General features: G+C 36.7%; 1 protein-coding gene across 4 annotated transcripts in view; it reads left to right on the top strand.

The window, feature by feature from the left end:
- The window catches only part of ARHGEF7 (Rho guanine nucleotide exchange factor 7), a 254,497-nt gene that overhangs the window by 174,369 nt on the left and 54,711 nt on the right, over positions 1–25,417 (top strand). For all 4 annotated transcript variants that reach the window (XM_037799666.1, XM_037799667.1, XM_037799669.1 and 1 more), the window contains one exon: positions 23,731–23,853. In XM_037799666.1, the coding sequence (XP_037655594.1) occupies positions 23,731–23,853 (123 nt within the window). The remainder of the gene's footprint in view (positions 1–23,730; positions 23,854–25,417) is intronic.

Raw genomic sequence — 25,417 nt, 5'->3', positions numbered from 1 at the left:
GGGAGTATGATCCACAAAGTTTTCACAATCACACTGTCACCCCTTGTGAGCTACATTGTTATACAATCATCTTTAAGAGTAAAGGCTACTGGGTTGCATTTTGTTAGTTTCAGGTATTTACTTCTAGCTATTCCAATACATTAAAACCTAAAAAGGGTTATCTGTATAATGTGTAAGAATGTCCACCAGAGTGACCTCTCGACTCCATTTGGAATCTCTCAGCCACTGAAACTTTATTTAATTTCATGTTGTATCCCCCTTTTGGTCAAGAAGATGCTCTCAATCCCACAATACTGGGTCCAGATTCATCCCCGGGAGTCATATCCTGCATTGCCAGGGAGATTTATACCCCTGGGAGTCAGGACCCATGTAGAGGGAGAGGGCAGTGAGTTCCCCTGCCAAGTTGGCTTAGCTAGAGAGAGAGGACCACATCTGAGCAACAAAGAGGTACTCAGGGGGAGACTCTTAGGCACAATTATAAGCAGGTTTAGCCTCTCCTGTGCGGTAATGAGCTTCATAAGGGCAAGCCCCAAGATAGATGACTCGGCATACCAAACTGTCAGTCCTCAATGTTTGTGAGAACATCAGCAACAATCCAGGTGAGGAAGCCCAACACTTCCACATTTTCCCCCAGCTCCCCAGGGGCCCTGCATATATATTTTTATTCTCTGCCCAAATTACTTTGGGATGTGTCACTATTTCACTCTAATCTATACAAACCTACCATATCTCACTTCCTATTCAAAGTTCCATGTAATTGTGGTGTTTGAACAAACTGTCTGTAGAAGTTATATTGTTTAGAAAATATAGATCCTGTACCAAATAAACATCTCTTCCCTTGGCCTCACATGGAAGTTGAAGTTTTAAAACATAGTTGGTTTCAACCTTTACCCTTTGGCCCGATTTACCCTAGTCGTAACCATATCTGCTTCATTCCCATTGAAGTCTGGGATCTTTTTCAGCTTTTTTTTTTTTTTTAACAGTTGCTATATGCACTAATGCTGGCATTCATATCTGCTGAGCTCTAGCTCTGAGTTTCAGGTGTCACACAGATAACCAACATTCCAGAGACGGATCAGGTTATACAAAAAGGGATCAGCATCTCAGAGTTTGGGGATAGCCATTACAATTCAGGAATAGACTTGACTGCTGTAAGAGCTTACAATCTAGGGACCATTACAGTGATCATTCCCCTGATAGGCTGTGCTCTAAGATTCAATACTGAGTTTACACATTGTAGTTAGTCCATATTGGTGAGGCACTATAGTGTTTGCCTTTGTTTCTGGCGTACTTTACTCAAAATGCTGTCTACAGGATCCATTCATTTTGTTGTGTGTCTCACAGCTTCACTCCTTCTCGTAGTCGCTCAGTATTCCACTGTATGCATATACCACAGTTCACCATTCTGTTCTTCGGTCGATGTACCCTTAGGCCACCTCCTCCCGTTGCAAATCATGAATACTGCCTCAATAAACACCAATGTGCAAATGTCCCTTCATGTCTCTGCTCTCAGATCTTCCAAATACATACCCCATAATGAGGTTGCAGGACCTTATGGCCCCCACATACTTAGCTTCTTTTGGAACCACCACACTGACCTCCTGAAAGGCTACACCAGTCTGCCTCCTCCTCAACAGTAAATAGGTACATCCCACTCTCCATGTTTTCTCCTGCACTTTTATCCCTATTTATATTTTTTCCTACAATTTTATAGAGGTATATTCACATGCCACAATTATCCACAGTGTACAATCAATTGTTCATGGTATCATCATATAGTTGTAGATTTATTACCAAAGTCAGCACTTGAGCATATTGATTACTATGAAAAAAACTATTTTGTTTTGTTTGGTTTGGTTTTTTAGGAAATAATAAAAAAGATAAAATAAAAATAAAATGTCATACAATTCAATATAATAGGAAGGACAGACAACAACACTGCTACCAAGAATCCCATATCCCCTTCTTATATCTCCCTCTCATTCACATTTAGCTTTGGTATATTGGCTTTGTTACATTTCTTGGAAACATATTACAGTGTTACTGTTGACCATAGACTCCAGTTTGCTTTGATTATGTTTTTTCACCATTACTATTCCTTTTTCAGCACTCTGCATGGTTAACATACATTTGTTCTCCCACATGTAAAAACATTTTTATATTTGTACATTTAGTAACAGTCACTGGCCACTCTAGTTTTTGCTAAGTTATACAGTCCCAGTCTTTATCATCTGTTTTTACCTCTGGTGTCATACATTCCCCTATCCCACGTCTTTTAGCTTTACTTACAGACGTCTTTATTCAGTGTACTTAAAATATTGTGCTACCATCACACAGAATTATGCTGTGTATTTCTGAATCGATATAATCAGTCCTGCTGAATATTCTGTAGTCCTTCAGCATCAAATGCCTGATCTTTGCCCTCTTTCTGTCTTCTGATAGCCCGTGTTATCGGCTTATCATAGCTTATTTTTTCCTCTCTCTCCTTTTACCCTCCCTGATAATCTTCATTTCAGTCTGTAGCACACCCTTTAGTATTTCTTGTAGCACTGGTCTCTAATTCACAAACTCTCTCAGTGTCTGTTTTTCTGAAAATATTTTAAGCTCTCCCTCATTTTTGAAGGACAGTTTTGCTGGATATAGAATTCTTGGTTGGCAGTTTTTCTCTTTCAATATCTTAAGTGTATCATACCACTGTCTTCTTGCCTCCATGGTTTCTGCAGAGAAATCTGTACATAGCCTCATCAAGCTTCCCTTGTATGTGATGGAATTGTTTTTCTCTTGCTGCTTTCAGAATTCTGTCTTTGTCTTTCACATTGGACAGTCTTATCAGTAAGTGTTTTCGAGTAATCTATTGGGATCTCTTCTGTTTGGGGTACGCTGTACTTCTTGAATCTGTAATGTTCTGTCTTTCATAAGAGTTTGAAAATTTTCAGTGAATATTTCTTCTGTCATGCTTTCTGCTCCTTTTCCCCTCTCCTTCTGGGATACCCATAACACATATATATGTGTACTTCTTGTTGTCATTCAGCTCCCTAAGACCCTGCTCATGTTTTTCCATTCTTTGCAACATCTGTTCTTTTGTGTGTATGAATTCAAATGTCTTGTCTTGCAGTTCACTGATCCTTTCTTCTGCCTGTGCAAATCTACTGTTGTATCCCTCTGTTCCAGTTTGCTAATGCTGCCCTTTTGCAAAATACCAGAAATGGATTGGCTTTTAAAAACTGGGGTTATTTGGTTACAAAGTTACAGTCTTAAGGCCATAAAGTGTCCAAGGTAAGTCATCAACAAAGGGTACCTTTACTGGAGAAAGGCCATTGGCATCTGGAAAACCTCTGTAAGCCGGGAAGGCATGTGGCTGGTGTCTGCTTGCTTCCACGTTGCATTTCAAAATGGCATTATCCAAAGTGTTGCTCTTGGGGCATTTTGTCCTTTCTTAGCTGCAGCCACTCTTCAAAATGTCACTCTCATTTGCTCTTGGGGCATTTGTCCTCTCTTAGCTTCTCTGGAACAAAAGTCTGTTTTCAACAGCTATCTTGGAAACTGTCTCTCATCTACGGTTCCTCTCTCAGCTCCTGTACATTCTTCAAAGTGTCCCTCTTGGCTGTAGCAATCTCACTCCCTCTATCTGAGCTTATATAGTGCTCTAGTAAACTAATCGAGGCCCATGCTGAATGGGCGGGGCCACACCTCCATGGAAATTATCTAAACCATGGAAACATTCAAAGAGTTACAATCTAATCAACACTAATACCTCTGCCCACACAAGATTGTATCAAAGATAATGGCGTTTTGGGGGACATAATACATTCAAACTAGCACACCCTCCATTGTCTTTTTCATCTCCTCCATTGTGCCCTTCATTCCCATAAGTTCTGCCGTTTGTTTTTTCAAGTTTATGAATTCTTCTTGATGGTCATCCAATGTCTTCTTTATATCCTTCAGCTTTTTTTTCACATCTTCCCTCAGCTCATTGAATTGATTTTGCATTAGTTGCTTCAACTGCTGTATCTCAGTTGAACTATTAATTTGTTCCTTTGGCTGGTCCATGTTTTTAAGTTTCCTGGTATGGCTTGTTATCTTTAAGTTGTCTAGGCATCTGATTTTCTTGATTAGTTTATTCTGGAGCTCAATTTCACTCTTTCACCTAAGGTTTTCTTGTTGGTTGGCTTTATTCTCTAACCTTTGGTGTTCAGTTCAACTTACTCTAGACCTCTGACTTAGGTTCTGTTTTAGTTGATCAGAATTTTTCACCTCTTGTTTTTCTGTTTCTTGCCCTGCCTCTGTGTAGCCTTTTTGTGGCAGGGTATCCTCAGATATGGTTTACGTCAGTCAGGTTTTCCCAGTCTAGAGAGGCCCAGGTTTCAGGAGGAGGATATGGAGTTTTGCTGGGAATGCAGCCCTCCTCTGAGGCCTCTAGACTTAGTGCTTTAACTATCCTGTCCAGCAGGTGGCACTTGCCAGCCCACAGTTCCACCACCAGTGTAAGGAGGTGCGGTGCCTTTACTTCTGGTAATTCTGATCCTATCGGAGGTGTGGCTGACTGAAGCTGGTTTTTGAATTCCAGCCCCTGGAGTCTGAGTTCCTAGAAGGAGGCCTGCCAGTTGAGCTGGACCTCCCTTTGCTCTCCCGGTCCTAGGAACTCCAGCTGTCTCCCAGGGGCATTATTCTCTTTGGGACAACTCCAGCTTAATTCCTTGGTCAACCTGAGTTGCCAATTAAGGACTAGGGTGGAGACTTTCTTCAGAAGTGAATCTGAAATTCAGAGAAGTTCTAGATACTCTCTCTCCCCTCAAGACTAGCCTAGACATTCAACTTGGGCTGTCTGATAGAAAATAGTCACGTTACTTTAAATTTTCATGCCACATATGTTACTTATATATATTTTTTTTCCTTGAGATTGTTCCCATACCATACAACTATCCAAAGATCTAAAGTATACAATCAGTTGCCCATGGTACCATCATACAGCTGTGCATCCATCAAAACAATATTTTTTTTTCAATTTTAGAACATTTTCATTACTCCAGAAAAGAAATAAAGACAAAAAAAAGGAAACTCAGATCCTCCCATACCCCTAACCACGCCCCCCTCCATTACTGAGTCATAGTTTTGGTTTAGTACATTTGTTACTGTTGATGAAAGAATGTTAAAATACTACTAACTGTAGTATATAGTTTGCAATAGGTGTATTTTTTTTCCTATATGCCTCTCTATTATTAACTTCTAGATATAGTGTCATACATTTGTTCTAGTTCATGAGAGAGATTTCTAATATTGTATAGTTAATCATGGACATTGTCTACCACAAGATTCACTGTTTTATACATTCCCATCTCTTAACCTCCAACTTTCCTTCTGGTGACGTGTGTGACTCTGAGCTTACCCTTTCTACCACCTTCACACACCTTTCAGCACTGTTAGTTATTCTCACAACATGCTACCATCACCCCTGTCCATTTCCAAACATTTAAGTTCAACCTAGTTGAACATTCTGCTCATAATAAGCAACCACTCCCCATTCTTTAGCCTCATTCTATATTCTGGTAATTTATATTTCATGTCTATGAGTTTACATACTATAACTAGTTCATATCAGTGAGACCCTGCAATATTTGTCCTTATGTGTCTGTCTTATTTCACTCGAATAGTGCCCTCAAAGTTTCTTCATCAACCCATTTCTTTTAAAATGGTTTTGTTCACACGCCATACATTCCATCCTAAGTAAACAATCATTGGTTCCCTGTATAGTCACGTATTTATGTATTTAGCACCATCGCCACTGTCTGTATAAGGACATCTCCATTTTTTCCACAAAGATGGAGGAAGAGTCAAAGAAGGCAGAGAGGCAAAAGAAAAAGAAAGGAGAAAGAAAGAAAAAACAAACAAATAAGAACTTTTATAGCTAGAAAATGACAAAAGGAAAGATAGCATTAACCTAAACTAGAATAAAGAATCAGACAACATCACCAATGCCAGGAGTCCCATACCCTTCCCCTATTCCCCACCCCCCCATATGTACTTGGCTTTGGTATATTGCCTTTGTTATATTAAAGGAAGCATAATACAATGTTTCCATAAATTATAGTGTCTAGTTTGCATTGATTATATCTTCCCCCCAATCCTTACCCTGTTTTTAACATCTTGCAGTGTTGATATTCATTTGTTCTCCCTCATGTATAAACATATTTGTACCTTTTATTATCATAGTTATTATATTCATTGAACACCCTAGGTTTCCCTGAGTTACACAGTCCCAGTCTTTATCCTTTGTCTTTTGTTCTGGTGTCTCACATGGTCCCAGCCTTCCTCTTTTAGTCATGCTCACAGTCATCTTTGTTCAGTGTACATTCATTTCTGTGCTACTATCTCCAAAAACTGTTTTTCAGACTTCTCACTCCTATCTTTTCCTTTCTGTCTGCAGTGTTTCCTTTTGTGTTTCCTGTAGAGCAGGTATCTTGTTCATAAACTTGTTATTGTCTGTTTGTCAGAGAATATTTTAAGCTGTCCCACATATGTGAAGGATAGTTTTGCTGGATATAGGATTTTTGGTTGCTGGTTTTTCTCTTTCAGTGTCTTAAATATATCACCCCACTTCCTTCTTGCCTCCATGGTTTCTATTGAGAAATCCCCACATAGTCTTATCAAACTTCCTTTGTATGTGATGGGTCGCTTTTCTCTTCCTGCTCTCAGGATTCTCTCTTTGTCTTTGATAATCTGATTATTAAGTGTCTTGGCTTAGGCCTATTCAGATCTATTCTGTTTGGGGCATGCTGCACTTCTTGGATTCGTAATTTTAAATTAAAAAAAAAAGAAGGAAAAAAAACAGAAGTCCTTTCAAATTCCTTTCCTCAAAATCCTTTCCCCAGCCTGGAAGTTTTGTCATTGTCAGAATAGAGTGTTTAAAGATGCACTTTGGGCTATTATCTGGATAATTACTTTCCAACAGGTTTAATTCCCCCCTTGCCGGTGGGGGTAGGGTAGGGGCTATTGAACTGTTAAAAGATAAGGAGTCAATGAGAAAGGAAAAGCCAAGCATTTTTTGGAGCCAAGGAACGGGTGCATCCCCAGCTCCAAAAGTTAATTAGTTAATTTCTTAATTCTGCAGTTGAGGCTGGGTTAAGCCCCCCTTCTTGCTCCTAGCAGACTGTTGTTTTTTTTCCTTTCTGGGAGCTAACTGCAAGAAAGTCCACGGGGTCTGGGTGGGGAGGGGCATCAGACCCATGGTCGGGGGAACTTACAAATTTCCGCTTTTCCACCTGTTCCCTGCTTGTGTATGATGTGTGACTGGTCACTTGAGACCCCGAAAACCCTGTTTCATACAGTCATGGGTGATTACCAGCTGCCCCAGAGGAGAGACTAAATTCCACAACTCACCACTTGGCCATCCTGCCTCTCCACCAGCACTCCTCATGTTCTTTTAAAGTTTTGGAAGTGGTGACAGGATAACCTGTTCTCTCTTCTACCTTGATATGTTATTTTGGTTATGGAGCCAGCTCTATCAATTGGTAACAGTTTACCCTTCTAAAAATTGATTTGTCCAGTTAACTTTTTGGCTTGGCTTTTAAAGTTTCATCAAGTTACGTAATATTGGAAGAGGTGGCAAAGAAAGCTGGTAAGCCAGAGTAGCTAAATATTGAGTTTTAAACAGATATATAAATAATTTTCCCTTTTGCCATTATTGTAAAAACACGGGATTCTGGACTGCGTATGGTAACATTCTGTTGTCATACTTCGGCATTTGCTTTGCTAGGGAACTTGCAGATGGATGGAAAAGGTGTAAGCAGTTTAAACAGTATGTTGTGTCTTCTTTACTAGCCCACATGCATCATTTCTTTGGATCTGGTCTCTACAGCTTTTTAGGTACCCTAACTACATACTATGCTCTGGAAAGTATCCTGTAGAAGCCTAAGAGAAAAAAAAAATTGAGAATGCTCTTATTTTAACTCTTGCCATATTCTACTTGGTGATTTTTGTAAGTTTTGGTTGTTGGTCCTGTTAATTCAGCTATCTAGATGGTGTTATTTATGAAATGTGTTAGCATATCATGTGGGCTTGATTCTTAGCCCTGCTGCATGATAGTGTGTCTTAAGACAACTTATGTAACCTTTCTGAACTTAATCTGCTGGTACCATCTAGTGAGTTAATGGAGTTAAATGTGTTTTATAAACCATATATAACAGTTTAGGTCATAGTGGCGATGATGGTTAGGGTCTAGGCTACGTGGGGAGGGGAGGAGTGGGGAAGAAAAGGAAAGACAGGAGGGAGGAGAACTGACACTAAAATTTAGCTCTGATTCTACAAGCCAAACTCTTCCTAATATTTCACTGTGTCTTTGACTATAAACATTACATACTCAGATTTCAGTTGGAAATATTCTCAAAATATATGTCTTAGGTGTCTAGATCCTTAAAGAAAGAAGGTACTAATTTGTCTTTTGATAAAGCATACTTGCTGCTTTTGATTATTTATGCTTTAATAACTTACAAAGATATTTGACTTTTTGCCATTAACTTTCAGTGGGATGTTCTTTCCTGCCTCTAAAGGTTGACAGTAGTTTGTAATCTCATATCATTGAAACATCGTATTCTGTCTTACATTAAATTTATTTCTGTAGTTGTTTTATATTTTCCAAAAGATTGCTGAAACATCATATTCTGTCTTACATTAAATTTATTTCTGTACTTGTTTTTTATTCTTCAAAAGATTGCAGTCATTTTTAAGGTAGAGACTATTACTTTGTTTTCAATTTGTTCCGAGTGCCTTTCAATGGTGCTGAATAAATAATTGATATGAATTTGTTGAGTCAGTATTTTATCATGCAGATAGACAGTACTATGGCTAATCTCTGAAGCTATTAAAAACCCAACCCACTTAGAAGTTCACACTTTGAAAAGGATCTATTAGCAATGCAAATGCTAGCTTACTTTGACTTCACGTAAGTATAAATAAACTAAACATTAAAACCCGTAATAAGAAACACATGACACATTCAGAGTTTGGAAATTTGATTTGGATGAGTTAGAACAGTGCTGTCCATTAAATAATACTTTTTGTGTTGATGAAAATATTCTGTGTCTGTGCTTATACACTATAGCAGCCACTAGCCTTGTCCTCCAGTGGAACTGAATTTGTTTTATTCTGTTTTAGTTAATTTAAATTTAAATAACCACATGTGGCTAGTGGCTACTGAATTAGAGGGCAAAGAATGACCGAAAAGAAAGCAGACAGAACTAATTACCATCTATATATGGATTTATTTATAAAGTTTACTTTAAGGAAGAGTTTGACTCTTCCCCCTTAAGGTTTCTTGTTATTTGGAGTAGTGGTCTCTTGTTGAGTACTTGACAGAGCTTGTATATCTTGTGCTTCCATGAGTCCTTCTCTGCTGTTCCTGGCCAGGACAGGTCTTTCTCAGAAATAAGATCAAAGGAGAACTCTTAGAGAGGGTAAAGAGACAGAAAATTTTAAATATTGAGGTTGGACATCAATCATGTTTTTCAGTACAGCACAGGGAAAGGGTCTAATAGAGAGAACTTACTGTCAGGCACTGTGTAGATGTTTTCACATGCGTTAATTTTAAAAATATTCACAGCAATCCTGTGTAGGATGTTTTTATTATCCCCATTTTACATTTTTATTTACATACATTATCTACATTTTACACTTACGTATTATCTACATTTTAGAAGTAGAGATTTAGTCTCATATCCACCATTTTGCAGAGTCAGTAACACCACATCTGTCTTTTCTGAAGTCTGTTATATTTTTTAAAACTAGCATGTTATCTAAACTAGAAGGTAAGACCACAAGACTACCTGTGATTGTGAATGATTGGGAGCTATAGGAGAGTGAAAAATTAAAAATGGGATTTCATAGAACTTGCAACCATTATAATATCATTTATCAATTTTAGTCTCTTTGTATGAAAGAGAAGACAACATTACTTCCTCTACTTTTATATTCTCCTACAGTCACTGTCATGGCACATACTGGTCCCACAGTAAACTTTCTTATTTTCATTTGAATAGGAACAGCCTCTTTCAGCCTTGATAAACAATTAATAAGGAATGAATAAAAGTTGTTGAATAGCAGGGAGAAGTTAGCTAACTTAGCATGAATTTTTAGTGAACCTCACAATATCTTGTATGGTGTTTTGAACGTGAGGCTTGTACTAATATTTTGTGATTGACCAATTCTCAACAATTGTATGACTTTGTCCAGCCAGTACTTAGCAGCCTCAAGGTAGAATGTACGGATAATTAAGGATCAGAAATTCACGAAGTGTGACTCTTAAGAGCAGCAGAGGAGGAAGGGAATCTGCAGTTGTTGAAGATGATGGATATTTAGGTGACAAGCCATACACAGTTTGTTTCAGAGAGACTTGACCAGAGATCGAATCTGGGATGCATGGTATTAGGATGTGCCTAAGATCCTAGATGCAGTGCCTGGGTACACCACAGCATGTATAACAGTTATTTTCATGCAAAAGATCTTGAAAGGCATTCTGGGAGCCAGCCAGAAACAGGAAACAACAGTGCTTACTTAAGAAAATAGAGCAGTAATGAAGAGGCTAACATGAAGTTTCCCACATAATGTCATTGCTGGTTTTAGTGGCAAGGTATGAGTACCCTGTTTCTTTATCTAGAGGTATTTTAATGGCACTTCTAAGCCTCTGAAAGCAGCAGTGGGAGTAAACTGCAAGAATTGGATAGGGATACTAGAGGTCATGATGAAAAAGAGCAAGCTCAGTGTGAGTGAGGGAGTAGAGGAGGTGAAGTGGCAGGATGTTGGGGTTAGAGGTTATGGTTTGTGTTTTAGAGAGAGAATGATTTTCATGAATGATGATGATTCAAATCTGACCATCCAGGTGACAGGTTGAAATGGGATTCATAGGGGTTAATGAACTTCAGGAATTGCTAGGCCAGGTGTTGAAGAAGTCAAGAGTGACATCTTAGAGGAAAGTGATAGAGTGTTCCGGATGCTACTTGATATTTGTGATTTTGAAAGCAAAAGATAGCAATTTGAATAAAGTGATTATGGAGTGAAGACAGCAGAAATGATCTATATATTTCAGAAGAGAAAAGACCAGCCTGTACTTGAGATGGCTGTAGGAGATGAGGGAAAGTAAAAAGGCTTTGATTTCACACAAGAATAATACAGAGTGAAAGAGCACGCCAGCACTGATCTAGTTATGAATGAGCATATAGGAGAGCATTAAATGATTTCAGGCAATAAGAAGGAAACAGTAGTGTGATGTACACTAAAGGAAAAACTTACTCTGTTTAGTATATCTTGGTTAGTACATATCTATTGCTCAATATAACTTTTGGCACCTAGCCATATACCTATATACCAAATGGAGAGTATGGAAGAAGGAGTGTTGAGTAAGCAGAATTTTATAAATTTGGGGAGAAATCTCATGACAAACCAATTTTCTGACACCACTTGGAGTGTGAATATAATGCTATATGCATCTAGAAACTGACTTCTGTTTGAATGTGACCAAGACAAGTAATTCTATACTTGAAGATGCTAATAAAAATAGTTTGTTCCCCTAGGGAAAGCATAGGGTACTCCCTTTGAAGGTGACTAATATAATTCTTTTTTTTATGGAGGTGGGGCAAAGGGTTGTTCGTATTTGTTCAGAAAAGAGTAAATATTTGCTGAGTGCATATTGTGTCTTAGTATTAAGTATAGAGGTAACAAAGTGGATTAAGACCATACTTCCTATCCTCTTAGAATAGAATCAGATCAGCAAAAGGATGTCTAAACAATGAACTCTTAGTCCTGTGACAGATACATAAGCAGGTTACAATTTGGGAACAAAGAATGGAGGGGCTAAATTAGAGTGAAGGTAGGAGTCATAACCCTTGAGTGGAATTATGAAACATGAGGGGTCATTTTCTAGGTGAAAGGAATAGATTGAGAACGAACACTAGGAGAAAGAACAGAGGAATGAATCTGAGTAGTTCAGTGTGGCTTGTTTGTAGGTTGAGGACTCATAGTAACTTGAGAGATGGCTTGAGAAGAAGACAAAGTCTAAACTACAGGGAGCCTTTGTGACATTTGATGACATTAGTATATCCTCTTTGGAGAAACTTCTAATCAAGTCTTTTGCCCATTTTTTAATGGTATTGTTTGTCTTTATTGTTAAGTTGTAGAATTGCTTTATATATTCTGGAAGTTAAACCCTTATTGGAGATGTTTCCAAATATTTTCTCACTTTGAGTAGGTTGTCTTTTCACTTTCAGGATAAATGCCTTTGATCTGCAAAAGTTTTAAATATGTCTTTTGTTGCTTGTGCTTTGAGTGTAAAGTCTAAGAAACCATTGCCTAACACAAGATCCTGAAGATACTTTCCTACATTTTCTTCTAGGAGTTTTATAGTCCTGGTTCTTATATTTAGGTCTTCGATCCATTTTGAGTTCATTTTTGTATATGTTGTGAGGTAGGGGTTCTACTTCATTCTTTTGCATATGGATATCCAGTTCTCCCAGCACCTTTTGTGGAAGAGATGGTTCTGTCACAATCGAGTGGACTAGGCAGCCTTGTCAAAAATCAGTTGGCCATACAATGCAGGGTATGACTGCCAAGGATGAATCTGGACCCAACATCATGGGATTGAGAACATCTTCTTGACCAAGAGAGGAGTGCAAAATGAAACAAAATAAAGTTTCAGTGGCTGAGAGATTCCAGATGGAGTCGAGAGGTCACTGGTGGGCATTCTTATGCACTATATAGATAACCCTTTTTAGATTTTAATGCATTGGAATAGCTAGAAGTAAATACCTGAAACTATCAAACTGCAACCCAATAGCTTTGATTCTTGAAGACGATTGTATACAATGTAGCTTACAAGGGGTGACAGTGTGATTGTGAAAGCCTTGGGGATCACACTCCCTTTATCCAGTGTATGAATGGGTAAGTAGAAAAATGGAGACAAAAACTAATGAAAAATAGTGTGTGGGGGGGTGATTGGGTGTTTCTTTTTTACTTTTATTTTTTATTCTTATTTTTACTTTTTCTGATACAAGGAAAATGTTCAAAAAATAGATTAGGGTGATGAATGCACAATTATATGGTGGTACTGTGAATAGTTGATTATATACCATGGATGATTGGATGATTGGATGATATGTGAATATATCAAATTAAAACTGAATTTAAAAAAATCAATTGGCCATAGATGTGAGAGTCTATTTATTAATTTTCAGTTAGCTTCCATTGGTCTATATATCTATACTTGTGTCAGTACAGTACTGTCTTGAGCACTGTAGATTTGTAATAAGCTTTAAAATCAGAAGTATGAGTCTTCTAACATCATTCTTCATTTTCAAGATGGTTTTGGCTATTTTGGGCCCCTTCCTTTCCAAATAAATTTGATAGTTGGCTTTTCCATTTCTGCAATGTAGGCTGTTGGAATTTTGATTCGGATTGCATTGAATCTATAAATCATTTTGGGTAGAATTGACATCTTGACAATATTTAGTCTTCTAATCCATGAGTATAGAATGTCCTTCCATTTATTTATATCTTTGATTTCTTTTAGCAAGGTTTTGTAGTTTTCTGTGTATATAAGTCCTTTACATCCTTGGTTAAATATATTCCTAGATATTTGATTCCTTTAGTTGCTACAGTAAGTGGAATTACTTTCTTGATTTCTTCCTCAGATTGCTAGTTACTAGTGTATAGAAACGTTGCTGACTTTGGCATCTTGATGTTCTACCCCCCCACACACACACACACACACACGCGCGTGTACACACTTTGCTGAATTTGCTTGGTAGCTCTAGTAGCTTTGTTGTAGATTTTTGGGGGCTTTCTAAATACATAGGATCATGTCATTGCAAATAGTGAAAGTTTTATTTTTTTCTTTCCAATTTGAATGCCTTTTTTTTTTTCCCTTGCCTAAGTGCTCTGGCTAGAAACAGTGGCAACACAGGCATCCTTGCCTTGTTCCAGATCTTAGAGGCAAAGTTTTCATTCTTTCAACATTGAGTATGATGTTAGCTGTGGGTTCTTCATATATGCCATTTATCATGTTTGAGGAAGTTTCCTTGTATTCCTATCTTTCAAAGTGTTTTTATCTAGAAAGGATGCTGGATTTTGTCAGATGGCTTTTCTGCATCAATGGAGATGATCATGTGAATTTTTTTCCTTTGTTTTGTTAATGTTGTGTACTTTCTTATGTTGAACCACACTAGCTTACCTGAGATAAAACCCACTTGATCATGGTGTGATTCTTTCAGTGTGCTATTGAATTCGATTTGCAAGTATTTTTTGAGGATTTTTGCTGCTTTAGTCATAAGAGAAATTAATCTGTAGTTATCTTTTCTTGTAATATCTTTATCTGGCTTTGTTATTATGATGATGTTGGCCTCATAGAAGGCATTAGGTAGTGTTCCTTCCTCTTCAATTTTTTGGAAGAGTTTGAGCAGACCAGTATTAATTCTTCTTGGAATGATTGGCAGAATTCACCTGTGAAGCCATCTGGTCCTGGGCTTTTCTTTGTTGGGAAGCTTGGATGACTGACTCAGTCTCTTTACTTGTAATTGGTCCATTGAGGTCTTCTCTTTCTTCTAGAGTCTGTGTACATTGTTCGTGTGTTCCTAGGAATTTGTCCATTTCATCTAGGTTGTCTAATTTGTTGGTGTACATTGTTCATAGTATCCTCTGTGATCCTTTTTATTTCTGTGTGTTCAGTAGTAATGTCCCCCCCCCTTGTTGCTGAATTATTTATTTGTGTCTTCTCTCCTTTTTTTTTTTTTTTTTCTGTTTGTCTATCTAACTAAGGGTTTTCTATTTTAATTGATATTTTCAAAGAACCAACCTTTAGTTTTGTTATTGCTCTCTATTTTTGGGTTTTTTGTTTTTTGTTTTTTTTTTTAATTTATTTCTGCTCTACTCTTTGTTGATTCTTTCTGCCTGCCTGCTTTGGATTTAGGTTGCTGTTCTTTTTCTAATTCTTCCAGGTGTGTTGTTAGGTCTCTGATTTTTGCTCTTCTTTTTAAATGTAAGCATTTATTGCTATAAATTTCCTTCTCTGTACTACTTTAATTGCATTCCATAGGTTTTGATATGTTATTCTCGTTTTCATACTTCTCAAGATATTTACTGATTTACCTTGCATTTCTTCTTTGATCCACTTATTGTTTAAGAGTGTGTTACTTAACTTCCATATATTTGCAGCTTTTCCAGTTCTCTGCTTGTTACTGATTTCCAGCTTCATTCCATATGGCTAGAAAAGATGCTTATTAATATCATGCTTTTTAAATCTATTGAGACTTGTTTTGTGACCCAACATGTGGTCTATCCGGGAGAATGATCCATGTTCACTTGAGGAGCTTGTTTCCTGCTGTTTTGTTCTGTATATGTCTGTTTAGTATAGTTTATTTATCATATTATTCAGGTTCTCTGTGTCCTTATTAATGTTCTGTCTAGATGTTCTGTCTGTTGATGAGAGTGGTATATTGAAGTCTCCAAATATTATTACCGAGGTGTCTATTTCTCCTTTCCATTTCCCAGTGTTTTCCTCATGTATTTTGGATCACCATAGTTAGGTACATAAATATTTATGATTGTTATTTCTTCTTTGTGGATTGACTCTTAGTAATATATAGTGTCTTTCTTTGTCTCTTGTAACAGCCTTTCACTTAAAAGTCTATTTTGTCCGATATTAGTATACCGACCCCAGCTCTTTTTTTTGGTTCCTATTTGCATGAAATACCTTTTTCCAACCTTTCACATTCAACTACTTGTGTCTTTGGATCTAAAGTGAGTCTCTTATAAACAACACATAGTTGGATCATGCTTTTTTATCCATTCAGCCAAGCTGAGTCTGTTGATTGGGGAGTTTAATCCTTTAACATACAGTGTTATTACTGTAAAGGCAGTACAACCTCAGCCATTTTGTCCTTTGGTTTTTATATGTCATAACCTTTTTATGTGTCTCTCTTTTTCTGTTTAGTTGATCTTTTGTGGTGTGTGTGACTGATCCATTTCTCATTTCTGTTTCTGTATATTTTTTACTTTCTTAGTGTTTCTCCTGGGGTTTGTATCACACAACCTGCATCTGTAACCTACTAATTTGAAAAGATCCCAACTTAGCTTCAGTAGTATACATTTTCTCTGCTCCCGTATCCCTCTGTTTCCCCTCTCTAAATTGTTTTTGTCTCACATTACTGCTTTATATTTTGCACGTCCGGTTTCAGGAAACAGGTCTTTTTCTTGTTCATCATATTCTGACTTTTACAGACTTAAAGAGTAGTTGTGTATTGAGAATACATTATTGTTCAGTTTTGCATTTCCCCTCTTAGTTACCTTTACTGAAGATCTTCATTTCTTTAATTAATCCAAACCACTCTCCTATCTTTTCCTTTAGTAATTCTTGTAGGGCACATCTTTTGTTGACAAACTCTCTGTTTTTGTTTATTTGTGAATATTTTAACCCTCCCTCATCTTTGAAGGACGTTTTTGCTGGTAAAGAAGTTTTGACTGGCAGTTTTTCTCTTTCAGAACCTTTACATATATGATTCCACTGCCTTCGCACCTCCCTGGTTTCTGATCAGAAATCCTGCTCTTAGTCTTATTGATGATCCCTTGAATGAGACAAATTGCTTTTCTCTTGCTGCTTTCAGAATTCTCTCTTTATCTTTGGCGCATGGTATTGATTGTCCCATCTTCTAGTTCACTGGTTCTTTCTTCTACCTGTTCAAATTTGTTTTTGTATGCCCCTGTTATATTTTTAATCTCCATTATTGTGCTTTCAACCCCATAATTTGTTATGTTTCTTTTTATACTTTCACATTCTCTTTTATGCTCACAGATTGTCTTTATATCCTTTAGATCCATAGCCATATTTTCCTTCGTCTCCTTGAATTGATTTAGGAGATTTATTCAGACTTCTTTGATGAGTTGTTCCAAATTCTGTGTCTCCCCTTAAATTTGTAATTTTTTACTGATATCTGAGCATCTCGTTATTTTGATGTGTTACCTCTGAAGGTCAGTTTCTCTCTCTTATCTAGGATTTTATTGTTGATTGGCTTAATGTTAAGGCTCTTCTTTGGTGTGTGGTTCAACTTATTCCAGTCCATTACAGTAGCCCATGTTTAACCGTTCATATTTTTTTCAGCTCTTCTTCACCTGATTCTTGCCGTTTTTACAGTACAATTTGTAAGAGTGCACTTTTTATGCAATTTTTTTTCACCTCCAGGAGAAAGCTTCCTTTCCTTTGTTAATTCTCCAGGAGTCTTGATCTGTTCTGTTTGTTTTTGTGCAGAATTTTCTCCCCAGTTCCTCTGACATGTTTAAATTCTCTGCCCTACTTGGTGCCTGTTTTCCTTACCATTTTGCTTCTATATGGTCCAGCTTACAGAGACTGGATTGAGTGTGCACACCTCTTGCCAACAGTTCTGCTGTGGTTTCTTTCACTCTCTCTTTTGGTTTTTTTATCTCCTGGTGGTCCTTTGGTATTCTGCACTCCTCATCAGCTTGTATTCTGCCCTCGGTCTCTGTAGAGTTGGGTTCCTGTGCTCAGATATATGTGGGGTTCTAACTCACTTATGTGAGTGGCTCTGTATTCTGCAACTGCAATTGGAGGGACCTGGTCCTTGCTGCCTCTCTGCAATCCCCAAACTGCATAGGACTGATGAGGGGAGGGTTTGAACTAGCAACTATAAGATGGAAATCTCCTACCTGATCTTGGGATTTCTTTTTCTTTTTCTTCTAGTCAGCATTTGTGGCGTCCCTCTCCAGTCTCTCTCATCTTCCCGAGTTCCAAGCACATGGACTTTGTCCTTTTGTTAGTTGATTCTGATAGGAAACTTTTCCAGGGATTTCTTGTATTGTCATGTTGATGACCTATATTGTGTTTTTAAAGCTCCTGAGTTTTGTTCAATTTTGTAGAAATATCTTGTGCTTCCCTCGAATGGTCCATTGCTGGTCATTCATAGACTTAAGTACTCATGCACTATTCAGCCCCTTGATGACTCAGTTGATAACCATTTTATATATCAGAGGTTATATATAGAAAGAATAATTTTTCTTTCTGGAAAGTTGTATAAAAGGCATTTGTAGAGGTCAGTATAGGAATAATTATTCTGTAACAAGCCAACTTCAACATTCATTCACTAAAATGCTAAAATAGGTAAGAAAATATTTGCCCCCAAGGACAGAGATAGACGCTGCCATGGTGGCTGCCATGGTGGGCTGTTGGTTGTGTTGATTGAATACCATTGCTATTGTTGGACCTTTAAAGTCCTCTTTTCTTTGAACATGGTTGCCATTGTTTTTGTACTTAAATTCTTAGTCCATTTTGGTGGCAGGAAATAACTAGAACCAAAATCTCTTAAACTCATTCAAACCTTACTGTTCTTTCCTTGGTGATTTGTGGCAAATTCCATTTTAAATATATAATGGTGTTTTCTTTCAGAGTTTGACAATATTGTTTGGCGCCCAAGACCTGGACACTAGAACATTATTCTCATCTAAATATTGTAGTGTAAACATCTATGTGAAAATTGCTTTGGAAAGCAGTTTTGCTGCAATTGTATATTAAGCTGCACATTCTATTCTGTATGGCCAGAAGGCACTGTGTATTTGAATAGCATGTACATATGTCTGTTAAGTGTTGTAAATTTCTAAAATTAGTTTTTTAATTTAAGTATTAAAACAACAATTCTGTTAGACTCTTGACTTCTGAATAAATTATGTGAAATAGCCAAATCTTTATTGGATTTTAGCTTATTAGTCACTTTGGGTTATATAGGGCTATGTAATAATCATTTATCCTTTGGACAGCAGTTGCAGACTCATTTTATGGGTATCATGTACACTGTTATTTTTATAATGCTAGAAAAAATGACTGGGGTATTTAGAAAGATCAAAAGAAAAACAAATTCCATGCTAAGTATTTCATGTCACTAAGAGACTTTAATGGTCATAATGATTTTATAAATTATTTCTTTCCATGAAAACAACACATAAAAAGTGGAGAATTGCTAGGATATTTTGTAAATTTTATTTTAAGCCAAGAAGTGTGTGGATGAAACATAATCCAGAAATACTGTTAGAGGAATCATGTACGTAAAAATTATATGAAACTTATTCCTCTGTTTAGTTGAAATGAAACATAATCCAAAAATACTGTTAGAGAAATCATGTACCTAAAAATTATATGAAACTTATTCCTGTGTTTAATTGAAATGAAAAATAATTTAGAGGTAAGCAAACTAACAATTATTGAAAAATGAGAATTTTATAGTTCTAGCAGTGAAATGTCACTAGCATGACATAATTTTTAAAAATCATCAATTGTTCTCTTAGAAATATGATACTTAATAGAAGCAGCCTAGCTCAGTGGTAATAAGTAGGAAAAATTCGAAGAGTTATTTCATGGTAGTTTCATCTGTTTGTCCTGCCCAGATTTGTGTAGTAGAAGTAAGGGAACTCCTGGGGTTCCTTTTATCTGACTTCCATCATGGGTACATCCAGCCTTTCTTAAGTGGTGATTAGCATAACCAAGAAAAGAACAAGCTGCCTGAGCCATCTGTTCTCTGCCCTGAGAGATGGGATTTGGAAGTGTGTACATGCCTCAGTTTGCTTTGACAACAGTGGTTTATTGCCAAGAGACAGGGCTGCCAGCTGCTAGCTGTCTAGTAGGGGCCCTCCTGTCCGTTTGTAGAAAAGACAGTTTTTCTGGTTTTGTTTCTGTCTTAACTCATATAATAAACCCCGTAAGAACCCTGATTACCTAGATAAACCTTCTAACCTTAAATAACATCATCAAGCATGCATTTTTGCTTTATATTTTAGAATCAAGGAATGGTGGGAAAAGATAGAATGAGAAAAGATAGATAAACAATGATACTCTAATTGGCCATCCGTCTTTTATTTTTTAGCCAGAATAACAATATTTTACATTTGTCTGATGTTTACAGTTTACAGAATAGTTCCATATACACATTGTCACTTAGTCTTTATAACTATTCTTGGAGCTAGGGTGGCATATCTTTATTTATTAATAAGAAGGTTGAGGCTGTGGATAAATAATTCACCCTGTTCACACAACTGGTAAGTGTAGGGTCAGTTTCTCCAGGACTTTTGATTCGTTCTGCAGTATCTGAGATGGTAATTTGCAGTGAGCCCCTGATAAGGCATGGAGACTCATGTTCCAATTCACTATTCTAAGTATAGAAATAAAGAACAATTAAAGAACTGATTTGTGTTAACAACATTTGGAGCAACAGTCTGTTGTTTAGTAGGAAAAATGAAGGATGAATAGGTCTGAAGTGTAAAATCATTTATGTAACCTCATGTTTCATAGTGTTTTAGAAGTGGCGATAAAAATAACTACCATCTATTGAGAACCTGATGTCTTCCGGGTTCTGTTCTAAGTGTTTTATACGTACTGGCTTACTTAGTTGGCCTCACAACAACCGTAAGGTTTTATTTTTACAAATGAAAAGACTGAAACTAAAAATGAAGTGAATTTTTGTCAGTCACTCAGTAAGTGGTTAGACTAGGATTATAATTGACATTATCTAATTGTAAAGACCTTTTGTATTCTCTTAGCCATTATGTCCTGTCTTGATATGAGAAAATTTTGTTAATGTCAGCTTTAGATGTGGTATGTCCTCATTTATCTGGTCTGCTAAGGAGTGAGATCTTCCACATTAATAAATTTTCTACTTAAAAGGTGTTCCCATTATAAAAATAATTTATGCTTATTATGACATATATAGAAAATGCAGAAATTTAGAAAGAAAAGAAAAATCATTGTCCTTTTTCCCAAAACAACTACTTTTAACATTTTGATGTTTTTTCTTCCCAAGCTTTTAGTTGTATCTTAGTTTACTAGGGCTGCTGGAGCAAAGTACCACAAACTAGGTGGCTTAAAACAACAGAAATTTATTGTGTTACTCGTCTGAATGCTGGACATTGAAAGTTTAAGTGCTGGCAAAGCCATGCTCCCTCAGAACCTGCACAGGGAGAATCCTTCCTTGTCCTTCTTTCTTCCTTGTTTGCCAGCAATCCTTGGCATTCCTTGGCTTGTAGTTGCATCACTCCAATCTCTGCCACTGTCTTCACATGGCCTTCTCTCTGAGCCTCTCCTCTTCCTTTTATAAGGACACCAGTCATATTGGATTAGAGCCCACCCTAATGAAGTATGACTTCATCTTTGCTTGAATACATTTTCAAAGACCCTGTTCCCAAATAAGGTCACATTAACAAATACCAAGGGTTAGTACTTCAACATATCTTTTTGGGGACACAATTCAACAAATAATAGGTTGTATTCTGCAGTATGTGCTATTTAACATCCTTAACATTCACTTAACCCTTTTAACATTTTTTCATGTTAATTCATTGTCTTTATAAAAGCCATCTCTTGTGGCTGTGTAATAAGCAATTGAGTAAGTATACTATAATTTACTTATTCATTTCTCAACTGTTGAATATTTAGATTATTTCAATATTTTGCTTTTATAAATACCACATCATTGAACATCTTTGTGTGCTACATATAGTGCTATCTGAAAGCATGTCTTTCATAGCCTACCTTTATCAGTGTAGTGTGTTGAACAGAATTATACCTAAGATGTTAAAAATTTATCCCTTGCGTAGATTATTTAATGACTCAGGGTCAGCATTTTGCATACTGTTTATTATAGAATTATAATAAAGTAGTACTTTGGGGAAGATATTAGTATGTAAGACTCCTTCCATCCACATTTTAAGGCAATTTTTTCCTTAAATTTTATTTTTAAATTTTTAACAGTTATACCTACACATAGTTTAAAGAGGCAAACAACTCTATAAGACTTGTTATGAAAAGCAGCATTCTCCTCCCCTTCCCTCATCCTTCTCTTCCCCTTCCTTAGAGGCAACTGTTCTAAACTCTTGGAGTATATCTCCATATATCAAAATAATATGCTTATATTGTTTCCTTTTGATTTTCCAGTCTCATTGCTGAGAGAGCCCCCAAACAAAAGACTTCTGCCTTTTTATGGACCTGGGGGCTGGGGGTGGGCAGGGAGTGAGGAGAAGAGGAAGGTTTAGGCATAGAAAAGTATGGAATACTGATTCAGAATGGAAAAAAGTATCTTCACGGCCCCCCAATAAGAATCCCTCTTGAGGCATTTGGACTGGGAATGTAGATATGCATAAGAGCATGTCTGACATGGGGAGAAAATGAGCCTGAGTCCTTGATGCAGTTCTTTATAGACTATGCACAAAGTCTGGTATGGGGATGGCATCTTTCCCCTATGGGTCTGCCAGATAAAGCCTTTGTAACTGCCTGTGGTTAGTCTAAAAGATCCATGTAGGACTTCGGCCTGGAGCGAGACTCCTCACTATCGTATTTCTTTTTCCAATTCTTCCTCTCTTTCACCCCTTTTTAGGTCTCTGTCATTCTTGGTAGAACTTTTTTTTACAAAAATGTTCATTGATCCTCCCATGTCTTCTTAGAATTAAGACTGGCACACTAAAAAACTTAAATGGAAGTCCTGATCATGGATTGATACTTGTTGACTATTGTTTTGTTGGTGAACTAACTCCTAGTTTAATACATTTTGGTCTCTTGTTTTTTTCCCTTGGGACAGATTCCCTAGAGAGAAGAGAAGGATAGTCTTATTTGTGTTTCGAAGAGTATAATCCTTCCTGTCAGTGTTCTGAGAATCTGTGAGGCAAAGAAGACTTGGGGTGCAGTAACTGTGGGTGGGGGTTGGGGAGGAGTTAAGTGTCATTTTAAGTTCCTTGTTTTCAATACAAGTACTCTTGCTCTCAGTTTCCTCAACCAGGAAACCATTTGTATTACTTCTCTAGAGTAAATCTTCTGCCTTTAATCTACTGCCAGGCTTGGGGAGGAGGTCTGGAGATGCAAGGGCCTTACTGCTTAAACAGATATTCAACCAATTATCTGTTTTTAGCTCCACCTTCACCCCTACTGCCCCAAATACCTGAAGCTACTAATTCCGGAAACTTGGGGTTCTTTGGGTGAATCAAATTAACTTCTTGGCTTTTCACATTGACTACTTAGGATTCAGATTTGTCAAGTCTGCCAAGTCATTATTACCACTCATATCCATCTGCTTTCCAGCTTCCAAACGTTTATTCTTATTGTCTCTTTTCTATTCTTTTTGTTCTTGTGAGTTTATGCCTTTTTAAAAATTCACTTTATCAATCATTATAAGATAGATTTGAAAAGAAGAGGAGGATAATATGTGTGTTCAGTCTCCAGTGTTTAACCTGAAGTGAAAGACGGCTTTTGTATTTAATTTCCTTTCAGACTGGGGGCTCTTAACTTTTTCTTGTGCCTGCCTTGATACTTCTAATGAGGTAGGAAACAGTACACAATTTCTAGAAATGTATAATAGAAAATAACCACATTTTGTAATTCTCCTTATTGTATGCAAAATTCAAGGTTTCATGATGTCTGTTTTTGACTTTTGGATTTATAGCTATGCTGTACACAAGTCCTAGTAGTTGAATGCTGGAGAAAAGAACTGGGACTTAGTACACTAAGTTATAGCAGTGCTTTTTTCATTGTAATTACTTCTTGCTTGATTTATGGTATGAACAGATATATTCTGGGATTTGTATATTTTGTTTTCATAGAAATGATACAGAGGGAAGTCTTTCTTACTCAAAATATATATTTATTACTTAGCAATTTTCCTTATGTCTGTAAGACTGATGGTTATTTCTTTTTGTGTTATATGTCTTAAGGTTGCCTGAAGCTCAGCAGAGAGTTGGAGGTTGCTTTTTAAATCTGATGCCACAAATGAAAACCTTTTACCTTGCGTATTGTGCCAATCACCCATCTGCAGTGAATGTTCTTACAGAACACAGGTATGTTCCCTTGGACATTCTTAAATAAGGTAGACATCTTGGGGTACTTCTTAAATAGCTCCATTTCTTTAAAAAATTATGTGAAATGCAATCTTAATATTCACTTGATTATTAAAAGATGCAATTTTTTTTAATTACCCTTTGTATATACTGGTGGTAAGAGGCTGATTTGTTTTTTAGTAAAAGGAAAAAGTTTTGAAGTCTCACCTTCAACCTAGAGCCTTGCAAATGTAACTGATAACTCTGGAATGTAGTGGCAAGCTGTTGGAATCATATTTCTCTCAGTTGATAAAATTAGAAGTATGTGAAACTGAATTAGATACGTTATAAGAAAAATATCCCATTTAAGATTAATATTAGGTTTTGTGGTTTAAACGTTGATTTGAAGACCATTAGCTTCAGCTTTTCACCCTGGAACAAAATTAAAACAAGTGAAACAGAGTGCAAAGATTTTTTACTAGTCTTATAAGAGAAGCTAAGTACCTGGAAACCATATATCATATCTGTTTCTTGAAAATTCGAAATAGAAATTGCTTAGCTATCTTAGTTATTGAGGAGTGTGTTACAGTTGTTAATGAGTATTGAGAACTGAGTATTGGTTTTGTGTTAGGTAACTGCAAAGAGTGAGCTCAGTTGCAAAGATCAGGCTCAGTTTCTGCTTCTAACAGGAGAACAATCTTTATTGATAAAAAAATATTTTTTTAGAAACATTTATGGTTTTATTTGAAAATAGAAGTTCAAAAATTTTCAAAACCGTAAATATATAGATTATTGTGGTAATAGCATCAAGCTAAAAGCCATTGTGCTTCTAAAGATTTAACTTCAACTTATTCTTAACTAAACATTTTGACTTAAAACCTGAAATCCCTTTTGGTAAGCAAGCATTGCTTACCCATTTGGAAATTCAGTTGAGATTCATATGTAGCATCAGCACAAGTGTTGTGAATTGTGTAAGAAGTGATAGTATAGTGTAGTCACTAAATGGGATCCCTTTGGAATCAGTTAAGACCTGGGTTTGAACTCTTGACTCTGCCATTTTCAATCTGTGTGATCTTGAGCAAGTTACCTCTCTTCTCTAGGTTCCAGTTTCCTTTTCGGAAAGCACCTTTTTTCATATGGTAATATATTATAAGCATTAAGCAAAACTATAGTGAACACAGAAAATGCTCAATAAATCCTAATTATTTTATTGCCTTGTCCATTATTTTAAAATGTATGATCCTAAACATTTACTGTTTCTTCAATGCGCTTAGATACCAAATGATCAAAAATTTTTTAACTTCTCCTTTGTATTAAAGCATCTTCATTCCTCAGATGAAGTGACAACCTTCAACAATATGATGGAAAGAAGGGTGAAGAGAATACACTGTATTCATAGAAAAGACAAACAAAAAGAAACTCTTCTCCAACCCTCTTTTCCATCACCTTTCTCTTTACACTCACCTTCCTGGAGCTGTTGTCTACATTAGAGATGTACATTCCTTAAATTATGAAGCATGTATTCAGTTATGTGCTACCGTCTACTCCTGGGTAATATAAATTAAATAAAATATGCACAAAAGTG

This window comes from Choloepus didactylus, chromosome 12 (assembly GCF_015220235.1).
Source record: "Choloepus didactylus isolate mChoDid1 chromosome 12, mChoDid1.pri, whole genome shotgun sequence".
Classification (NCBI taxonomy): domain Eukaryota; kingdom Metazoa; phylum Chordata; class Mammalia; order Pilosa; family Megalonychidae; genus Choloepus; species Choloepus didactylus.
The sequence above is the reverse complement of the archived record's forward strand: the minus strand, read 5'-3'. Positions and strand labels throughout refer to the sequence as shown.